We start from the raw sequence: 16,482 nt of genomic DNA, 5'->3' as shown, positions 1-16,482 counted from the left end.
GTTGGCGGACGCTGAGCATTCTTGCGCCCCTTCAGGAAGGCTTGGGGAAGTGCGGCGGAGAGGACCGTCCTCGGTTCGGCGAAGGGGCGTCATGGCGGCGACGGTGCAGCAGCAGCAGGGCAGAGTCAGCCTGAAGGAGCAGCGCTACGACCGGCAGCTCAGGTGGGCCTGGAGGGCGAGGAGGAGGAGAGCGAGGGCTAGTTGGGCGCAGCGCAGGGGGAACGGACGGCCTCGCGTTGCCACTTGTAGGGAGGCGGGTTGGGCAGGGGGCTTGGAGAGGCTCTGCCAGGGCAGGATCCTTCCTTGGCTGTTTCCTAGGGGCGCCCCCAGGATGGTCCAGTCGCCGCTCAGGGGACTTTCCTCGGCAGCACCGGAGCCGGGACGCCCTCCATCTCCTCGCGCCCAAGGCCTCCCTCTGTTGGCTAAGCCTAGGGCTTAAAAACAAAAGCGAAGAGCTCCCTTAACAAACTTTTACAAAGGCAGTGCGGGTCTAGTGCTTACAGCGGTTGTTCAGGACTGGGAAGACGCAGGTTCAAATCTCCCATTGGCCATGGAGCTCAGTGGGTGATCGGGGGCTTCTTACGCTGGACAGGTGCACCCCACCTCCAGCAGAGATCTCTCTCCTTCCTATGCCAGGTATACATCTCAGGGACTTGCTTCACTTTTAACAGATTCCTCTTCTTCCCTAGCAAGTTCTAGTGTATCTTTTATATTGTTCCCAGCGACAGTCAAAAAGCCTCTGACCGAAAGGAGCACTTTGTTGTGTGTGCAGATTTAAAGGCTCTCTGTGTACCCTGCTTCACTGGCTTGTTATGATGATGGAAGGGGAAGACCTATGTTCACATCAGCCTGAGTTCCTTGGAGCTTTAAGCACTGTATAAATATTACAAATAGTGCTTACAAACTTCCTTAAAGTGCTCCAAAACCATACAGATATTACAGATATTTTCTAACTTGAGTCTGTTAGAAATCAAGCTTTCTTCTTCTTTTAGCCAACTGTTCTCTCACTCTGACAGATTTGTATTGTGCTCTCCCTCTGAGGAGTTCAGGGCCACATCATCATAGTATTTCTATTAGGTGGATGAGGCTGAGAGATGGTGCATAGTCCAAGACCACCTAGTAAGTTTTATGGGATTTTGAACCTGGATCTTTATAGTCAAAGTCTTAACACCTGTAGTCCTCCCCAAATACATCCCATTATCCCTGATTATTGGCCATATTGGCTGGGGCTTCTGGGAATTGAGAATCCAACAACATCAGGATAGCTATTTGTTCCCCAATCTTGGTCTAACACTATAATTACTATACGAAAGTTTCTGTCCTGTTCCATTTTCAAGACTAGTCACTTCTTATTTCATCTGTTAGTTGTTTTTTTTTAAGATACTCAGTTCCATGCTTATCTAAAGAAGCAACACTTAACAGTGATGTTCTGAAGCATCCTTCATCAGTGCATCAGTTTCTTGTATGTATCCTCTCTCAAAATTTGAATTAGGAATGTTGATGGTGTCTGTGTTTTTGTGTTGCAGATTATGGGGTGACCACGGACAAGAAGCTTTAGAATCTGCACACGTTTGTGTGATAAATGCAACAGCCACAGGAACTGAGATCCTCAAAAACTTAGTTCTGCCAGGTATAAATAAAAACAAATGTGCAACTTTCATTGAGTAGAAAAGTTGTAATTTGGTGTAAGCACCATGTTTATTTGTTTCTTCAAGGTGTTGGATCGTTTACAATTGTTGATGGGAATCAAGTCACCGGTGAAGATGTTGGCAATAGGTAATGTGTGCACCATAGTTCTGTAAATGAAGGAGTGTGATTAGGTGTGGGAGGTGAGGTGCTTGCAAACCCATAGGGACACTGCTGACCTCTAAACTTTATGATTGGAAGGTTGGGCAATGTTCTGTCTGTACCAGGCCTATTTCAAAATTACCATTTAAAATACATGCGAAGAATTCGGTGGAGCTCTGAGGAGCACAGTGGTGTAGAGTGTAGGGCAAGTAAAGATGTGGCTATGCAGAAACAACTGGGAATGTGCTCTTGGTTGGTCTTTGGCAAGTGAGACTTGTTATAAGCACTGATAAATGAATTGGTGCTTAGAGTAAGCCCCACTGGGACTGACTGGGTCCTGTTCCTGCATTTTTCCACTGTCTCAATGTTCTGTTGTTGAGAGGGCCGTAATCACTTGAATTACAGAAATCCAAAATATTAATTCCAGCAAGAACATTCCTATTGGAGAGAGGAAATGTGGTTGGGCTGTTTTCTTGGGGTACATTCCATAGAGTGATATCTTTTATTTCCAGAAATGTTTCATCAAGTTAAAACTCTAAAATGTGTGGTTGCTTTTTCTGCTTTTTTTAGTTTTTTCCTGCAAAGAAGCAGCATTGGCCAGGTAAGAAAATATTAAATGTGCTGTACAGCAGTACCTCGGGTTACATATGCTTCATGTTACATACGCTTCAGGTTACAGACTCCGCTAACCCAGAAATAGTACCTCGGGTTAAGAACTTTGCTTCAGGATGAGAACAGAAATCGTGCTCTGGCGGCAGCGGGAGGCCCCATTAGCTAAAGTGGTGCTTTAGCTTTTCATCACCACTTTTCATCAGCAGTACATAACCTGACCACTCTATGTGTTGGTAACCTTGAGGCTGGGTTACTGTAATGTGTTCTATGTGGGGCTGCCCTTGGAGCTAGTTCTTCGTATGTTGATTTAAATGTAAATTCCACTGAAGAAGTAGTAGTAGTAGTATCAATACGCACCTTTTCCCTGACAGGGACACAATGCAGCTTACAGATAAAAATAAGAAAAGCTAAAAATATGCAATGGGGAAACAGTCATTAAAAGCAATTAAATGTTGATAGAGAATCAAAACTATATATATACAAATAACTGCAATAAAAACAGCACAGCACAGCCATTTCATTCAAAGCAGTCAGTTCCTAAAAAACTTTTGGAACAAGAAAGTCTTCACGTACTGACAGAAGGACGACAAGGAGAGAGCCAACAAGGAGAGGGAACATCCCTCTCTGCATCCCCACCGAAAACGCTTGTGAGAGAAGTTTGTAAGCATGCATGGGATTGTAGTCATAACAGTCTAATATTTCCAATTGTTATTTTTAAACAGAATCGAGCTCAGTGTGCCACAGAACTATTACAAGAATTGAATAATGATGTCTCCGGAAATTTCGTGGAAGAGGTTTGTAGCAAGCATCCTTGTGTATAATGGAGTGTTGGCAATTGGAGAAGTATAAAATAGAAGGTTGCATGTGCCACCTATAACCATGGCATGCAACTGGAGAATTACAAGTGAAGGGAAATGGTATCCAAGCCAGCTGAGTTGTGTAGCATCCTGCCTCCTCCACAGCACCCTTTGTCATCACTGTGGAAAGGTCTGATGTGAAAAGGCATCATCAGCCACACTTTAAATAGCAAATCCTGTCCATGTTGTGTGAATTGATATTATAGCAGAACATAGATTTACTCCAAAAGTAGGGTGAGCTTGGCAGTTGTTAATGCAGCTTTAAAGAGTGTACATGTGACAGTGAATCTTGGCCAAATTGTGCCATACAGTCATCACTGTTCTGTGCAGCGTGAATGAGGTAACTGCTATGTTTATGTGGTTGATGCCTTGATTGATGCTTGAATGTGAGGCACAGAAAATTCCAGGGGTTGATTTGTTCATATCTATAGGATTTAGAAAAATTCTAAATTTAGGTGGGGTTAAGTTAACCGTAGTCCTACATATATGTGCATATTAAAAGTAAGTTTGCAATTCATGCACTTAGCTCAATAAGTGAAACTAATGTTTAATATTTCTATGTGTAATTGCTTTATGATCTAATATGTATGTGTCTAATGCATTTTCTTAAGAGTCCAGATAAACTTCTGGACAATGATCCTTCATTTTTCTGCCGGTTTAATATAGTGATTGCAACTCAACTCCCAGAGAGGTAAGCAAGAATCAAATTAACATTATCATGTAAAATGCAAATATTCTTCAGGCTTTTCCAGTGAATATGTAAATTACGTGAGAAAGCTAGTGTGTCATCCTTGTTTTTAATGCTTACATCCAAGTGATTTCCATTATGTTTGAGCACAATTCCATTTAGTTAAGTTGTGTTTTCCTCTAGCTATTGCCATTCCACTGAAACAAAAAAAATACACACTTGGCTGGGAAATTCACTAGATAAGGGCCAAACTAGATGTTCTAGAAACCTGAGTTCCTTAGGTATTGTAAAGGGGTAGGTGTGGAAATTGTGTCCTTGCAACCTTTCTCCCTAGATGTTTTGTCCATACCCGACTCAGAAAATGCATGTCTGGGAACGAAGTGGGGGTTGCAAAGGGAACGTGCATAAATTATTTCTGCCCTTAGCTTTGTAGTAAAGAAACAACAGTCTGATTTCCCAGTGCTGCATTTGTTTCTAAATGCTTTGTTTGGCCCTAAGGAGATCTGCTGTGGTAATCAACTTCTTAACCTACCATTCCTTATAAAGGAATTCTCTACTTAATTTGTGGCCTGCATCTTGATAATGAAAGGAGTTCAGTCATCTCTATACTCTGATAAAGATTCAGAAAAAGTTGATAAAGATTCAGAAAAAGTTGCTACATTGCTCGCTATTTTGTCATAATATACTGAAAACAATAAATTTGAATTATTTAAGATACACTGTATCTTGAGGTGCTGGTTAAAATAACTTTTGTGATTGCTTAACTTTATGTTCAACAGAAATACAGGCTGTGGACTGCTATTAAAGAAAAAAGATTTCTTTTTTGCAATAGAGCAGTCTCTCTCTCTCTCTCTTTCTCTTTGTTCTCTTGATCTGACTCCATATCTTAATATTTTTCAGTACATTACTCAGGCTTGCCGAAGTCCTTTGGAATTATAACATTCCGCTATTAGTTTGTAGGACTTACGGATTAATAGGATATATGAGAATCATTATTAAAGAACACCCAGGTAAGAGATTCATTTAATAATTAAGAGCTTCTCCTATGTTGGGGTAGTCAACATGGTGCCTTACAATTATTGTTGGTTTCCAGCTTGTATTGGCCAAGCCAGTGTGGGCAGTGGGCAGGGATGATGGGAGTTGTAGTCTAACAACATCAGAAAGATACCATGTTGGCCACTTCTGCCTTATAGCTTATACATGCCCATCTTTTAAAATGTTATTATTATTGAATTGTAACATGACATATTTTCTGAGACACTGCAGTGTGTTTCATAGTGAGTGAACATACTAAAAAATAATCTAGAAATGTAGTTCATCTTGTTGGTAGCAAAATTAGATGTAAAATCCAGTCCCAAGCTGTAGATCTGACTACCTCTACTTTTTATTGTATGCCATTTCTCCAGCAAATAGTAGGTTTTTCCAGAGGGGAAGGGGCATTACTCAGTGGTAGTATCCGCATTGCATGTAGAAGGTTCTAGGTTCAATCTCTGGCATTTACAGGTAGGTCTGGAAGAAAACCCTGTCTGAAATCCTAGAAAACATTGCCTATCAGTGTAGATAACACTGAGCTAGATGGACCATGTTGATAAATAGCATGTAAAGTTGAATATGTTATCATCAACTTTTCTTTCAAATCAAAATCTCCTTCAATATTTTGATAGTTGTGGAATCTCACCCAGACAATGCATTGGATGATTTGAGACTGGACAATCCTTTTCCAGAACTGAAGGAGCACATTCAGTCTTATGATTTGGATCATATGGAGAAAAAGGTTAGTATAAGCTCTAGCAATATGGGTGCAGGCTTTAGAGACAATCCACACAATCATTTTAAGAGAAGTGGCTTACAGGCTGTAACTAATGCCTACGAAAGACTCTTTTTAAATATAGTGCTTTGAGTTTGAGACTTTCAGTGAATTCACCTATTCTAGGTTCTGGTTTTATTTTGAAGAATTTAATGCTGCAGTAGGATTCCATGAGATAAGCAGTGTGAGGCCTGTTTGAAGAAAAAATTGCTAAGCATACTTTTTGAACCAGATCCTTCATTACATGTTTGCTTCTCCATACACTTCCAACATAAGCTTATTGTAAAACCACAGCAACTAGCCCGAGAAGCATTGAATAGCTCAAAATAACTAAATCATATTATTTAAGGCTTTATGGCCACACCTGAATGCTGTTGGGATTTTAAACCAGAAGAAAATTCTGTGTCTTCACTAATGGGCAACTTGCAAAGTCACATGCAAACTCATAAAGCTGAGGAAGTTGTGTGGGTTCTACAGATCTGTTGCACAAATTGGAAGAATGATGCTGCAAGTATGTTAATGACACCTGTTTATTGAAAGCAGTTCAGTTAATTTATCTGTTTTTGTTGGATGCTAAATTTTTGTGGTACATTGAACCTGTACTTAGTTCAACAGCTTCCATGCTTCAGGGCTGCTGTATTCATCTGTTTAAAACAAGTATAATTTTGCATTTGCAGGAACACAGCCACATTCCATGGATTGTGATCATATCCAAGTATCTAGAAAAATGGCATAATGAAGTATGTAGACACCATGGTAATATTCTAACATATTGGCTCTTTCTTTTCAGCACTATGGAAATTAAGCTTCTCAAAGAAGCTTAAGTGCTATTATTATATGTTTTAGGACAGAGGCTGCAGTCTGGTGTGTAGCTGGCTGCTTAAATCCTACTGACCAACTCAATTTAAACAGCCAGATTGTGTGTAGATATGCAGCTAAAAAGCAAACCAGTTGAGTGCTCTCCAGATATATTTATTTGGAACAAAAATATTTTTTAAAATCTGATTGCATATAGGCAAAGTACCTGCATGGGAATCCTCCCAGGATTCAGTAATACCCTATTCCCTTGTCTTCTCTTTTATCCCTCACCCACCAATTTCAGCATGTAAGTTCATGGGCAGGCAGTTGTTTCAGGCAATTGAAGGTCTGTATGCACTTCCCATATCCCTATTCAGACCCCATTTTCTGCCTTATTTGTGTTCCAGGTTGGCCTGTATTCTGGGGAGTGGGGAGGGGATAGGGCTCAATTGAACCTTGTATGATTCCGTACCTGGGTGCTGCACCAGCACACAACTGTATCAGGCACTTGCCTTGATTTATCGTCTTTGATTAAGCATGAGATCCTGCTGCTGTTTTGGTTAAATATTGACGATTGCTTTTAATGTAAATGTTAAAACAAGTAAAGATTTCTCTTTATAGAAATTAAAAAGAGAATAAATGCCTGGATAGCTTACCCCTGATCAGACATGGTTAGAAATATGGGAAATAGTACCCCAAAGAACAATTTCTGCTATTTGCTGGAACACAGATGCATACTCAATACTCCATTGCTGGTTGGCTGCTCTATGTTTTTACATAGTTCACATATATAACTTTTCTATTTAGAACAGTGGACAGATGCCTAAGAACTACAAAGAAAAGGAAGCCTTCCGAGAGATGATTAGGCAAGGTAATGTCAAGCAAGAGCTTATTAGCAATATACCAAAGGTGCAGGATTTTAAAATACAGTGGTGCCCCGCAAGACGAATGCCTCGCAAGACGAAAAACCCGCTAGACGAAAGGGTTTTCCATTTTTCGATGTGCTTCGCAAGACGAATTTCCCTATGGGCTTGCTTCGCAAGACAAAAATGTCTTGCGAGTCTTGAGATTTTTTTCGCTCCCCCCCTTTTCCTAAGCCGCTAATAGCCTTTTAGCCGCTAAGCTGCTAAGCCTTTAATAGCCGCTAAACCGCTAATAGCGCTAAGCCGCTAATAGGGTTGCTTCGCAAGACAAAAAACCGCTAGACGAAGAGACTCACGGAACGGATTATTTTTGTCTTGCAAGGCACCACTGTGCATTTTTATATATTAATATGGGCCGGGGGGGGGGCTAATCTATGGCCTCCAGATTTTCTTAGACTTCAAGTCTCATCAGCCCCAGCCAACATAGCCACTCTGGTGGGAAGGTAAACGGCGTCAGGGATCATGAAAATTGTAGCATCAAGCGGGTCGGGGTGCTCATGAGTTAACCCGGGACTTAGCACTATATGAATGAGCCTTTACAAGTCTGAGTGAAGCATCAGGCTCTCACACACTCTGTCCCCTTTCATCCTTGGTAGTGGCACCCGTCCTGTGGAACGCCCTCCCATCAGATGTCAAGGAAATAAGCAGCTATCCTATTTTTAAAAGATTTCTGAAGGCAGCCCTGTTTTTAATATTTTAATATTTAATTTAAAAGTTTTTAATATTTAATGCTCTATTGTTTTTAACACTCGATTGGGAGCCGCCCAGAGTGGCTGGGGAAACTCAACCAGGTGGGCGGGGTAGAAATGATAAATTATTATTATATTATCCTGCTGCTGAGTTTAGTTTCACTTTCAAAGAATCTTCGCTTAGCATTGTGTGCAAGCCAGGGGCCCATATTTCAAGCTAGCAATGCTTAGTTTCTAAAGGAAACCAACTTCAAAATACAGCTTATAAAGCTGTCCTGTTTAAATAACCATTTTGTGTGTGTTTTAAATCAGGATCCCTAGATTGTACACAGCACTATAAAACTAAGCAGAAATCTTCCTCCCAGCCGTATGGGGGTGTGTGAGCAGGGGCTTCACTTCGGAGGTTCATCTATGTAGAACTAAACAATGGTTTAGCGTTGCAGCTTTATCTTGAGCTGTGTTGTGCTTTAAGAATACATGTAAAATATGCATAAATGGTATTACTATTTTTTATCATCACCATCATTAATGTATTAATCTTATAAACCACTACCTCAAGGCAATTTACATAAAAATGCCCGAAGTATCAACTGTTAAGAGAACCTGACAAAGTCACTTGAATTTTAAGGAGCTAAAGAATAATGAAGATCATCTGTGTTTAAAGTCCTGCTTTTTCTCTTGTTATTAGGAATCTTGAAAAATGAAAATGGAGGCCTAGAAGATGAAGAAAACTTTGAAGAAGCTATTAAAAACGTGAACACAGCTGTAACTGCTACTAAGGTAAAATAAGATTCCTCCACAGTATGCTAGCCGCATAATTACTGAATCCTTTGTGGGAAAATTTTCTTAAATTTGTTCTCCCCCCACCCTCCTTTAGATACCAGGTTGTATTGAAGACATTTTCAGTGACGATCGTTGTATCACTCTTTCAAAGCAGGTAATAAACACAAACAGCTTGCCACTGTATTCTGCTTATCTAAATAGAAAAAGTTAGTGTGATATTTTTCTTTACCCTTAAGAGTCCACACTTTTGGATCTTGGTTCGAGCTGTAAAGGAATTTGTGGCAAAGGAGGGTCGAGGAAATTTACCTGTCCGGGGCACAATTCCAGATATGATAGCAGATTCTAGTAAATTTATCAAGCTGCAAAATATGTAAGTATTGTCTGTTTTTTGCTTTATATTATATTAAATATTGAATGATCACACACACACAAATCATAGAATTGTAGACTTGGAAGGGATCCCAAGGGCCATCTAGTTCAACCCACTGCAATGAAGGAATATCAACTAAAGCATCCATGGCAGATGGCCATCCAACCTCTGCTTAAAAACCTCCAGGGAAGGAGAGTCTGCCACCTTCTTAGGGCCTGTGATCCAATTGGACTAGCAATATCAGCATGTGTGACACGACAGTCACCCATATATAGCAGCTGTATAGCAGCACATGTAGATTTGAATGGTTTTTGTTGCTCCATGATCTCTAGCATTTCTTCCTTCAGAGCTCAATAAAAGGGAACCAAATGTGTATTTTCCCCCATAGCATTTTTTTCAGCCACAAACGAATTGCCAATGCACCATTACCTGTAATTCACTTACAGAGCAGTTCTCAGAAGTAAGTTCTGGGACTACAATCTTTAGAATGCTGCTCATTCTACTAACTACTTAGCCATAAAGGTATTTGTTCCCTTAACTGTGTTCATCTTCCTGATAAGTGAATTCGAGCAGATGACAATATTAATAGTTTTCAGTGGCCGTTTCTCACATGCCTGTTTTGTACAGAGAGTCCTGTTTCGGTACAAAAACATATAAAGTAATAATGCCCTTCTGAGTATCAATTTTGATACAAATAGATCTTAGGAAGCTGGCACAGTCCCTGTCTTTCCATTTGTCTTTGACAACCTGTAACATGAGAATGAATATTGATGTAGATGAAGCCTATTGATTTCTGGAATTGGTCTTACTGAAGTTTTACGTTTTTGCCCCTTTTTAAAAAGATATCGTGACAAAGCTAAGAAAGACGCCGAAGCTGTGGCTAACTATGCTGCCAAACTGCTCCAGTCATTAGGCAAGGTGAGCTAATGAAAGTTATGTTTTGAATCTTCCTACTCTTTAATCTCCCTTCTCTATCTTAACATGGAAAGTGGCTCCTATATAATGACCCAATCCAAAGAGCTAATGATCTGTACTCACAGATTTGTACTTGAGCGACAGAACTGTTGATAATTGCGAGTAGATTTTTAAAAAAAATGATAAATTAACATATTGTGTTGGGATGGTAACGGTAAAGGGACCCCTGACCATTGGGTCCAGTCGTGGCCGACTTGGGTTGCTGTGCTCATCTCACTTTATTGGCTGAGGGAGCTGGTGTACAGCTTCCGGGTCATGTGGCCAGCATGACTAAGCCGCTTCTGATGAACCAGAGCAGTGTACAGAAACGCCGTTTACCTTCCCGCCAGAGTGGTACCTATTTATCTACTTGCACTTTGACGTGGTTTTGAACTGCTAGGTTGGCAGGAGCAGGGACCAAGCAATGGGAGCTCACCCCGTCGCAGGGATTCGAACCACCAACCTTCTGCTCGGCAACTCCTAGGCTCTGTGGTTTAACCCACAGCGTCACCTGCGTCCCGTGTTGGTATGGAGCCTTTAACTAAAAGACACCACTGTTCATGTGACTTTCCTTGTTTCATTGTGACCGGGATGAATGTTACAGCCGTTAAAATTCATGGAAGATTCTAATTCATAGGAATTGTGTGATGGAGGCATTCAGTAAAGTGTGGGCTAACATACTCACTGCCCTATGGCAGGGTCACATGGTACCAAAGCATCAGCTAGTTCCTGAGTCTTCGCCTCCACTACAGTTCCTTTCCTTCCTTCCCTTGGGACAGAATATGTTTAAACTTGCTCCTCACTCTTTCGTTTGTTTTTTTATTCTTACCTTACCAGTTCTTTGATTCTGCCTATTTTTTCTTTCCCCCTTCAAAGTTAAAAAATAAATAAACCCAAACTCTTCCCCCACCCTATGCTTCCCCGCCTTTTTTCTCTTGCTGGCATCCAGTGGGAACAGAGATCAATGTCTTTCTTTCCCTATGGCCTTTTTTTCTTTTGTGACGTTGGAGCAGCTCATCCAACAGCAGAAATTTCACCACTAGAAAATCATTACCACATAATACCATTTTTTAAAAAGATAATGCAACAAAGCAGTTTACACCAAAGCAGCAAATTTATATTGAGCATACACTTTCTTAAACACTATCAGTCTTACTGAATCAAGGCAATATTCCTCAATTTTCTTGTCTTATTTGCTACTTATTCTTATGACAATGCGGAATTAGGAGAAAGTGGCTGCTTAATAAGATTATTCTACTTAAATAAATGTGACTTCAAACATCTAATGAACATTTTAAAAACAATTGTGTTAAGAGAATTGGCATGTTAACATGACACTTTATTTCATAGGCACCAGAATCTATTTCTCAGAAAGAACTGAAACTACTTTGTAAGTATTCATGGTTTTCTCTCAGCTTATACTGTGTTACATTGTCTTTGTTACTGTGTACTTAGTTTTTCACACATGGCTTCTCCATTTTGGCTTTATTTTTGTTAAATAAATCATGACACATGTCATTTATTGTTCATCTGAGGTTCCATTTACCTAATTTTAAGATCTGCTAAGGAGCAGATGATTGTTACTATGTCCTGATATGTAAAACAGAATTCATAGAGGGTGTACTTTCTTTTTCACATGACTGTATATGCATAAAGATTTCTGTCTCTACAGAGTTTTTGGTGTCATTCTAGTGGCTGGAGAAAATCTATCCTTGTTTGAAGCATCTCACATTAGCGTTTCTGTGGACCAGGAGGTTCAAATCCTTACAAAGCCACTAGAAAATAACTCAGTGAATTTTATATAATTGCCAGGTTTATCCTTTTTTTGTTTTTTGTTTAAATGATTAGGTTTCAAGGGCTAGTTGTTTTTGTTTTTTAAAAATGCTATCCCTTCATTACACATATTTTTCTCTCTTATCTTCCTTCCCAACTCTATTTAGGCACTAATTCAGCATTTCTTCAAGTAGTGCGGTGTAGATCTCTTTCTGAAGAGTATGGATTGAATACTTCAAACAAAGATGAGATCAGTAAGAACATGACTTTATTATCTACAGTCTTCTTTTACTGTGTTTTCATCTGCAGACAGTGATGTGGAAATAATGACCTGAAAGGGATTATGTCATTCTGTTGTTTGCTTTGTTTCTGCTGTAACATGGAAAATGGAATTGGGATCTTAGTTACGGGGAAATGTGTGACCCCAAAGTAGCTTTGATCTTTGTGCCTTATTATAGATGGGATATGCTAATGGTTACAGCAGTGATGAAGAGAGTGAAAGTGCAACTTGCTTTTGCTATTTCTTGGTGAAAACAAATTTCAGAAATTATTTTGTTAGATCTGTAGATCATACATGAACCATTCATGCTAACTTAGTAGGAAAAATTCTAAGGGGAAAAACCTCAAATGCTTGTCACATGATCAATCCTTCCCTTTGTTTATTTTAAAACATTTTAACCCTCTTATCACAATGAGCCCAGGGTGAGATATAACACAACAGAACTAAAATACAATGTAACAGCAGCATAGTGATATAAATACATGCAGAGCAGAAAACAAAACAGCTTATAATGAATTTTAAGAGGGAGAATATTCCACAATTGGGGCTCTACAGTGGAGGCTGTTAAATGGGTTGCTGCATAGCAGATATCATACCTAGGTGGAAACATTAACAGGGCTCCCCACCACCCCGATTTTAATTCATCAGCAGGAGAGAAGATACATATTTAGCTCTCAAGCTGTTTAGGGCTTTATAAATTAATACAAGCATCTTGCCTCGTAGCACATGGGTAGCCATTGTTGCTCCTTCAGGACTAGTGTTAACATCATCCTGGTATTCCAATCTACTCAGTAATAAGGTGGCTGCATTCTGAATAAGCTGCAGCTTCCAGATCATCTCCAAGGGCAGCCCCATGCAGAGCACATTACAGTCATTTATCTATCTCTATCTGGGAAGCTTCCAGTCACTGTGGCATGGCTACCCATGCCATGACTGTGGGAATGACTGTAGCCGACAAATCAGCCAAAGCTGTAACAAGCCCTCCATCTTGTTGGAGTTCAGTCTCAGCTTATTGAGCCCACCATTATATCCAAGCCCAATCAAGAACTTGTAGACTACACCTGAGTCAGATGCCAAGGAGAACAAAGCTGGGTGTCATCAGTGTATTGCTAGCACCCTGCCCTCAAATCCCTGATGGCCTCACCAGTTTCATACAGATGTTACATAGCATGGGAGACATGACTGTATGTTGGGAAATCTCACAGAGACCCGGCTGTTCTCCCTCAAGACTACCAGCCTGAAATCCACCCTGCAGGTTGGAGTGGAACCACTGTGTCTTCTGACACCCAAGCCACTGAGCTGTTCTAGCAAAATACCATGGTTAATTATATCAAAAACTGCTGAGCAATCCAAGGGATGTTACTGAGTTTCATTCCTCCTTTTCTCCTAACAGAGGTCATCCATCTAAAGAGACCCAAGACCATTTTGGTTCTGAAACTGGGCTGGAACCCAAGAATGGGTCTAGATAATCATCTTCATCCAAGAGCTGAGGTTCGGTGGCAACCACCCTCTTGAGCACTTATCCCAGAGCATAGACCTTAGCGAGCAGGCAGTACCTATCACAGCATTTGGCTCCCCAAAGGCCAGTGTTGGTCAAACACATTTATGTCTGTTGACTGTAATTCACAAACCATACAGAGATGTTTGTGTAACCAATTTCTTGTGAAAATGAATTTCAGTTCAGGTGATTTTAGGATTTTTATAAAAGCAATGCAACACTTTTCTTCAGCTTATTGGTACACAATTAACACTATTTTTCCCTTAAAGTTTCCCATATGGATAACCCTGATAGTGAGATGGTGCTGTACTTAATGTTACGAGCTGTGGATAGATTCTTTAAACACCATGGGAGATATCCAGGTAAATTTGATTTTAATATTGCCCAGTTTGCAACACTGTTAGCAAAATATGTGTTTAGTAAAATGGATAAATTGAATAAATTGAAAATTTCCTTAAGTGGCCCTAGGGTATAACCTTAATAATATTCTGTGTTCATAAATATATAGATTAATTGTGTGGTTGAGGCATATACCATTATTATGCCTCTATATATTTTACAAATTAGATTGCAGAGATTTATTAAATCATTTGATTTTTTAAAAAAATATCTTCTCTTACAAAAATTATATCTATGTGCAATTTTAAAAAAATCATTTCCAGGTGCTTATAATTATCAAGTGGAAGATGACATTGGAAAACTGAAATCTTGCCTCAACAGTTTTCTTCAGGAATATGGATTACCTGTAACAGTGAAGGATGATTACGTTCATGAATTGTAAGTACTATATAAAATAAAAATAAAGTTTTCCTGGATTTTGTTTTGGTATTACAAATTTTACAATGTTGTTTTTCCTATGTAGTTGTCGCTATGGAGCTGCTGAGCCACATATGATTGCAGCATTTTTGGGAGGTAAGAAATACTATAATTTTAACCAGTTCTTCTCTAGCTGTACACTTATTAGCACGTGAAAAAATATTACAGCTTTATATTCTCTTTTTTAAGACTAGTTTTAAAAATGATGTAAGAATAATAGAATCATAGATTTGTAGAGATGGAAGGTGCACAATGAAGTGTTCATTTTGAATTGTTTTTAAACCTACTTGTCAAAATTAAAATGTCTCTGGAATATATAGTATTTGGAATACATGCTATGTAGAATTCAAGATATGAGATAGTAGTGTATTTGACTCAGCCATGATAAAAACAATCTATATCATTTCCAAAACTGAAATATTTCCAATGTGTACACATTGCTAAAGGTAAGAAACATGTTGTAGACTCTGCTTTAATGTGACTACAGATATTATTTAACAAGGTTCGTGGATTTTGCTATATGCTGCTTTGAAGAGTCTATATATAAAGCAGTATAAAAATGTCATAAAATTAATAAGTTGTGTGCTCTCTACCACTGAGTGAAGTTGGTTATGGGAATTGTTATGCTCTATTTTCAGTTCACTGGCATAAAGTGGCAGTTGAAGAAAAACAATTTTGTATTGCATCAATTGAGTTATGAAGTTCTAACTTTGTTCCTTCCTCTTCCAATTCCCCTGCTGTTTTACAGGAGCTGCTGCTCAAGAGGCTGTGAAAATAATTACAAAACAATTTGTCATTTTTAATAACACCTACATTTACAATGGCATGTCACAGACATCTGCAACATTCAAGTTATAGGCTAAGCACAGTACATTGTTTAAAACTGTGGTTGCATTTAATTTGCAGTTTGTTCTGTAAATGATTGCTGCTATATTTGCTGCCAAGTTCCCTTCTTTGTAATTTTTCACGATTATTAAATGTTCTTTTGAACTGTAATAAATACTTTTATCTTGTATTTTAATAAGAGGCACTGGAATAGCTTGACTGTCATCACTATCAGCATCGTATTATTTTAGATGTAAGCAGCATTTTTCTTCTGTGCTATTGGGAGTGGGACCCAATACAGACCATTGCTATTAGCCTGCTCATATCACTCCGAAAAGTGTTTCTTATCCTATGTGTTAAATAAATACCTCTTTGAAGCAAATGTACAGCAAATAATATGGAGTGTTGTTTTCAACATAAGCTGCTTTTGTTCAGAAAGAGGATTTTTAAAAAAACCAATGAACACACTAACACACAATGCACCTTTGAATATTATTAATATATTAAACTATGAACAAGATTTAAAGCATTCTGGAAGAGAATATGTAGTAATAGCAATTTTAGAAACTGCTGTTCTTGGTCTTCCCAATATATTTGTTTGACTGCTTCTGCTCTTTTACTGATAGTAATAGTTCAGTTGTTAGTATCTGTAATGTTGCTGGGGAAAGGATTAAATATGTTTTCATGGGATTAGTTGAAAGACTTGGACTTGAAGATGGTTTGTACAAACATACGTGATCATGTTAGCATTAGTTCCAGTGAATTAGAGGAGACTGCTTAAGAATTGGATTTATTTGTGGTGGGGAATCATACTTGGTAGGTACATTGGTGTTACTTTGTACAAGAGGAGGTGCCCTAGTTTAAGATTGTTCTAAACTGTCCTGAGGCTCCATGGGATCAAAGGCAAGTTTAAAATTACAAATCAATTGACACGGATTTTAGTTCTAGTGCAGGCTTCCTCAACTTCGGCCCTCCAGATGTTTTGCGACTGCAATTCCCAGCATCCCTGACCGCTGGTCCT

At 39.2% G+C, this 16,482-nt stretch overlaps 1 protein-coding gene across 1 annotated transcript; it reads left to right on the top strand.

Moving 5' to 3' along the window:
* Positions 1–11: 11 nt before the first annotated feature.
* On the top strand, positions 12–15,843 carry NAE1 (NEDD8 activating enzyme E1 subunit 1). Its single transcript, XM_081202716.1, has 20 exons — positions 12–162; positions 1,527–1,630; positions 1,716–1,776; positions 2,359–2,389; positions 3,123–3,194; positions 3,869–3,948; positions 4,846–4,955; positions 5,610–5,719; positions 6,430–6,492; positions 7,358–7,421; positions 8,851–8,942; positions 9,040–9,099; positions 9,182–9,315; positions 10,158–10,233; positions 11,620–11,659; positions 12,210–12,296; positions 14,090–14,182; positions 14,483–14,597; positions 14,683–14,732; positions 15,385–15,843. Exons 1-20 carry the CDS (start codon positions 92–94, stop codon positions 15,492–15,494), a joined length of 1,623 nt encoding a protein of 540 aa, XP_081058842.1. The 5' UTR covers positions 12–91; the 3' UTR covers positions 15,495–15,843.
* Positions 15,844–16,482: the final 639 nt, after the last annotated feature.

Source organism: Podarcis bocagei, assembly GCF_964188305.1.
Source record: "Podarcis bocagei genome assembly, chromosome: 7".
NCBI classification, from domain to species: domain Eukaryota; kingdom Metazoa; phylum Chordata; class Lepidosauria; order Squamata; family Lacertidae; genus Podarcis; species Podarcis bocagei.
This window is presented reverse-complemented; position numbering and strand designations above follow the sequence as displayed.